The 6,000-nt window shown below is 55.3% G+C and overlaps 1 protein-coding gene across 3 annotated transcripts in view; it reads left to right on the top strand.

Annotated features, from left to right (window-relative positions):
- The first annotated feature begins 246 nt into the window (after nucleotides 1–246).
- SCARA5 (scavenger receptor class A member 5) overlaps nucleotides 247–6,000 on the top strand; it is a 120,686-nt gene continuing 114,932 nt past the window's right edge. For all 3 annotated transcript variants that reach the window (XM_021698780.1, XM_021698779.1, XM_021698778.1), the window contains exons 1-2: nucleotides 247–616; nucleotides 4,754–4,871. In XM_021698780.1, the coding sequence (XP_021554455.1) occupies nucleotides 4,760–4,871 (112 nt within the window). In that variant the 5' untranslated portion in view covers nucleotides 247–616; nucleotides 4,754–4,759. The remainder of the gene's footprint in view (nucleotides 617–4,753; nucleotides 4,872–6,000) is intronic.

Raw genomic sequence — 6,000 nt, 5'->3', positions numbered from 1 at the left:
TTTCTTGTGTGGCTCCTGAGCCAGGTCCAGCTGCCATTCCCGTAGAAGCTTTCCAAAAAATTTCTTTTGCGTGGGGTTTTAGGTGAGGTGTGTGGAGTCCCAAGAGGAGGCTGACTTCCCGGCTCTGGGAGAACCGCGGGGGCTGTAATGCTGAGATCGGCCACTAGAGGGGGGATGTGTTCCAGACCCCAAGGGAGCTTCGGAGATCGCTCCAAGAACTTTCCATTTATAAAGACCGCCAGAGTAGCTGCAGTTCACATCTCGGTATCTAGCAGAGCCGCTGGTGCCTCCACAGAACATCTCCCGAGCGCTGCCTGTGGCTGACTGAGGCGAGGCACCAGCACGGGGACTCCGCAGCCACAGGCCTGAGTCAGGCCCAAGGTTGAGTCTTGCGTCCTGCCCTGACCCTCCTGGAGGAGTGACCCCTGAGACAAGTCACTGAGCACCGGGGCAGCCTCTTTCTATGACTCCGTCTGGCTTTGGCTGGCTGTGGGGACAAGCTGTGCGGGGCTGCCTGGGTCTCAGTGCGGTGACAGCGGCCAGCTTTTCGGTCACCATGGCGAAGGCCGGGAACTGAGGAGACCCGCGCTTCTGCAGCCTTGGCGGGGGCGCTCAGGTGAGTCTTGGCACTAACTCTGTCCTAGCACCTGCTCACAGTGTCCCGGAGGCAGCCGCCCCCCGCTGTGGGGGACCCGGATGTGGCCGGCGGAGCAGGGCGCTGCGGGTGGGCATCTCGGGCTGCGGAGCCTGGGCGCGCAGCGCCAGGTGGGAAGGTTCCAGCTGTGGGCCAGTGGGGATCCACTCTGCCTGGCTCGTGTCACAGTTCGGGAGCCGATGCCGGCAGCCGATGGTGCAGGTGACTGTCCCTCTGCATGTGTGAAGTGTGTGGACGGTCGTGCATGCCACTGGTGGGACGTGTGAAGGGACAGCTTAACATCTGCACCTTTCCAGCTTCGGGTTTTGATTTAGGTTAACCGTTAGCGGAGAGGGCCCCCTGATTTTTACTTGGTTTCGATGAGTTTAAAGCTATGCGATTCAAAGAGAAGATGCGAACTCTGCAGAATTAGATGCTGGAACCCAGACACACTGTGTCTGCAGCAACAGGTGAGGCTCATGCTACCTTCAGCAGGAAGATCGATCGAGTCCTTCTGCTGCCCACAGAGTGACTTGTGAGTAAGGGTCCAGATTTCGCTCTACTCTGTATTCACGATTGCTTTTTGCAAAGGGAACCCCGAAGAGCATTGTTTCTGGGCCTGACTGGCAGGAGGGAAGCCTCAGGAACCTGGAGACGGCGCCCCTCCCCTAACTGCTTCGCAGGATCAGAAGATGCCGGGGTTGGGGGGGGTTTGCTCTCCGGACTCCCAGCACTAACTCGCTGTGTACCTTTGCTCATAAAGCCCTTCCCTGTGCACTATTCCACCAGAGGCTACCCATAACTGAGTGGTTGGCAGATGCGCTTCTCCCCTTCATAGAGGTGATGAACAAGCTCAGCGGATTGGGCCAGGTCTCGAGTAGTAGGAAGTGGCTCCAGGACAGGACCCCGTGTCCTCTGAGCTCCCCACCCCCCCCCATAGGCCTATGTGGAACTGCCTGGGGTGAAGCTATGGATATCTGAGTGCTTCAGCTCTAAAATGTGGCATCAAAACATCCCTAAGAGGCCAGTAAGATGTCCCGTCCCTAGGGGAGGAAGGCCCCATTCTTTGACTTGAAACACAAAAGTCCAAGCTCCTCGAGCTTTCTCCGTATGTCACTTTGGCATCCACACCCTGCTCATGTTTCTATGGTCCTGGTCCCCTCCCTTCCAGCTCTCAGATCCTCTCCTTGGCCCCAGGGCCCCGCTGACCCTCCTCACTGCCTGGTTTGGGACCCTAAATCCCTGAGAGGGACTGATACATGCTTTCTGGACGAAGCAGCCTTGTGGCTGGGTCAGTGCCCTGGGTGGGACGCCTTTCCCTGGTGCCTTACCCTTGCCTGGTATCATTGGCTCTTGCCTCTTGGGGCCTAGATTGGCTTATCTTTAAAGTGGGAACAACACACTGATGCTACCTGCCCCCCTCACAGTGGTCCTGAGAGGGCAGAGAGATCCTGGATGAAAATGGGGCGTGTGCACGCGCAAGAGGTGCAGATCATCTCTATTATCACCACGCTTGGCAGTGAGTTTGCACCTTGCTTGAGAGCACAAACTTGGCCCCAATGGCTGTAAGACCAATGATCAAAGTGTTCAAATTCCTGTCCCTCATTTCCCAAGAAAGAAAAACAGCTCGAAATAAAACCTGGGGCAGACAGAACATTCTTAGGTTTCCTTCCCAAGTAACAAACATTAGCAGAGCTGGCTGAGCACTTCCAATCTCATCTCACTCACATCTGGCCTCTGCTCCGCCCTGGCCTCTCTTCTCAACAGCCTCCCCAGGCTGCTCCACCAGCCCCGGGGTGGGAAGGGGGTAGAAGACGGGCCGCCTTACAGACACATTCCAGATAACAAGCCATGCATTCCAGCTCTGATCCACGAGCTGATCAGCAGAGGGGACGGTGGAAGTGAAGGTGGGGCTAACCTGGCCCCAGCTCATCTCCACACCCCCACCGCCAGCATGGAAGCACCCCATCGAGCCCTGCCCAGAGGCCCGTGTGACCTCTGGGAAACAGCGCCTGTTGCCTTTGGCAGAGACAGGATTATCGCTTGCAGAAGAGACACTGGCCTCCTGCTTTGCAGCTCCCCAGGATGGAGGCCAGAGGGAGGGGTGCTGCACTTAGTGCTTGTGAAACAAGGGAGGGTACCCTGCAGCTTAGCAGCAGTGGAATCGCTCAGGGGGCCCCACCTAGAAGCTCATAGTGGGTGGAGGACTTGGATGGAGCATGGGTGTTGGGAGGTTAGCAAACCGGACATAACCGCAGCAGAGGAGCTGGGCGGGAGAGGTTTGGGGGCTCCAGGGAAGCCCTGGGGCAGGGAGGGGAGATCCTGGCAGGGCTGTGGGCTTCCCCTGGCCCCCCTCTCCTGCAGGCTGGAAGAAAGGCCCGCAGAAGCTGTGAACACCCTGCCCGTGCGTTCCTGCATGCATGTGTGCGTGTGCGTCTGTGTGCGTGTGCGCACACGTGCGCACCTGTGTGCAGGGCATGCGGCATCTCGTTACTTGAAGCAGAAGCCCCTGTCCGTCCTTCCTGGGCCATCAAAAGGACAGCTGTATGGCAACTGGCCACTTCCGACCTCTTCTCAGCCCTGATGTCAGAGGTCTCTGGAGACTAACATCAAGCCATGAAAATAAGGGGTTTAGGTTTTGCTCTGCCCGCCAGAGCGGTTCAGCCAGGCTCCTCCTTCATTATCCCTATTTCCTGACACGATGCTGAGGCCCCCATGGCCACTGCCTCCGAAGAGGAACTGATTGGCTGCTCCTTTCAGGCATTGTGCCCCCCATCCCACCCCATGCCACCTGCCAGGCCCCTGTCATCCCCTCCCAGGTGGTAGACCCCTGGCTCAGCTCTCTGGGTCTCAGAGTTGAGTTTGCTCCACACCGGGCCTGGGACCCATCCATCCTCCCAGGGGCTTTTATCTTCCAGAGAATTTGCTCTTTAAAAGTGGATTTCTGGTTCAATATCCAGATCGCCCAAGAGCATCAGGACCAAAGGTCAAGCTAAATTTATGGCTGGAACGGAACTGAAATTAGAAAGTAATTTGTCAAATCACCGAGCATATATGTAAGAAAGAGAATAGCAAGTGTTTTATGTAAATAAACACTTTGTAATTTGACTCACAAAGTAGGTTTTCCTTATTACACAAAGAATGCAAACACGTTGTAGAAAACCCAGAATATCCAGCAAACAAAAATAAGCACAAAATCTCCACAATCCCCACCAGAGTCTTCTGATAAAGAGCAACCCAGAACATCTCCAAATATAATCTTTCTTGTCACGTCCTCAGGACACGTGTACATATTACAAAATGGGACGGTGTTGTATGCACTTATGGAAATGGTGCTGGTTTACTTCAAATAGCAGGCCGTTTTCCCAAGTGAATGGGTACATTCCCGGAACACCATGGCGTAGACCCAGAGCCCCAGCCATCCGGCTTCAGGAGGCCATGCAGACACTGGCCCGTCCCCCGGTCTCCGGCTGCCCAGGTCTTAGTGTCCGGGGGACTCCACCAAGGCTGCCTGCTCCTTGGGCTTGGCTGGGCGATGAATCCCTGCCGTGGTCCCACTGCACCCAGCTCCTTTGGAACATGTCAGCACATTTCCAACACAGAGCGGGAGCCCAAATCTCTCTAATGTGTCCAAAGCTCCAGAGGCTGGGAAATCATTCCATGGGGGTCAGGAGGGTCAGCTCCTCCAGGCCTCACCAAGCATGGCCCTTAGGGCCTCTCTGCCTCAGGTTCTGGCCCCAGCCAAGGGCTGTTGAGACGAATCGATGGATCCCATGATCAGAAAGGTCCAAAGGGCCTCGGCCTTCCGAAGCACCAAGGAAGTTGGGCAGGGACTCGGGAGACCTAGTGGGTGGCACCTGCCGATAGAGGCTTCGGGTGTTCAGGCTCAGGGAGAAGCAGGCTTCCCGCAGAGCAGGGAGCCCGATGCGGGGCTCCATCCCAGGACCCTGGGATCATGACCTGAGCCGAAGGCAGACGCTTAATGACTGAGCCACCCACACACCCCTCTGCACATTCATTTCTGTGTCCACCTATAGTTTATGCTCTCTCTCTCTCTCTCTCCCCTGCCTCCTTCCTCCCTCTCCTCTCCCCTCACTATTCTTCCTGCTGCTGCTGCAGGTCAGAATGGAGAACAAAGCCATGTACCTGCACACCGTGAGCGACCGGGACACCAGCTCCATCTTTGAGGAGCCCTTTGATGGCAGGAGCCTGTCCAAGCTGAACCTATGTGAGGATGGTGAGTGCCTCTGGCTTCGTCTTACACTACAAGGCCGGCCCTGCCTCCCTACCCGACCTTGGCATTGCCCCCGGGGCTGTCGTGACCGCCCGTCTAATACTTCCTACATGGAATTTCAGGCTTTGAAAGGTCTTTTAATTCCTGCGTCTCTACAAATCTGTGTGACCTGCAAGATGTGGGTCCATTTCACAGATGAGCTGGTGGAGCTGGTGATTAAGGATCAGATAGCCCATCAGTCACAGAGGCGTTCCAGCACTGAGTCTCCTGACTGCTAGGGCAGGCTTTTTGCCTCTTTGCCTTCCTCTCCTCTGGGTGGGTCAGGCTGGGGTCAGGCAAAGGCATCTGAGCTAGTGAGTCCAGACCTTCTCAGGTGAGGACCCCCCAGTCCATTTCCCAAAACATTTGTGAGGAGAGAACATACCTCGTCAAGGTGCTCATCCTCCCCCTGGGTCTGAGGTCCCAGATCACTCCCACAGGAAGGAGTTCCGCATCCCGGGGACCCACTGCATCTTTGGGAACTGGTTATTTGCTAAAACTGGAAATTCAATGGATGCTTCTTCCAAAGGAGCCCAAAGCACCTTGCCAACAGACTGTATCCTGTGTAGCCAGAGCTTGACACTTAGTAGGTGCTTAATAAATGCTTGCTACAAGAATGAACACACTCCTCTTTGCAGGGAGCACAGGGGAGGAGAGCATTGTCCCCACTTCAAAGCTGAATAGAATGAAGTTTACAGAAGAGTCTCATAAAGACTTATGGCCAGTTAGGTAGAGACAGGCTGTCATAGAGTTCTCCAGAGAAATGGAACCAAGGGGATATATATGTATATAAAAAGTCTTATTATGAGGAATTGGCTTACGTGATTATGGAAGCTGAGGAGTCTCACGATCTCCAACTTCAGGCTGGAGACCCAGGGAAGTGGGTACTGTAATTCGATCTGAGTCAGAAGGCTTGAGAACCAGGGGAGCCAATGGTATAAACTGCAGTTGAGGGCTGGAGAAGATGACATGCTATGTCCCAACTCCGCGGGCAGGCAGGAGGAAAAAGCAAAGTCTTCTGCCTTTTGCTCTATTCAGGCCCTCAACTGATTGGATGAGGCCCACTCCCACTGGGGAGGGCAATCTGCTCTAC

Source organism: Neomonachus schauinslandi, chromosome 2 (genome assembly GCF_002201575.2).
Source record: "Neomonachus schauinslandi chromosome 2, ASM220157v2, whole genome shotgun sequence".
In the NCBI taxonomy this organism is placed as follows: domain Eukaryota; kingdom Metazoa; phylum Chordata; class Mammalia; order Carnivora; family Phocidae; genus Neomonachus; species Neomonachus schauinslandi.
Note: the sequence above shows the minus strand (reverse complement) of the source record. Positions and strands in the feature narration are given on the sequence as shown.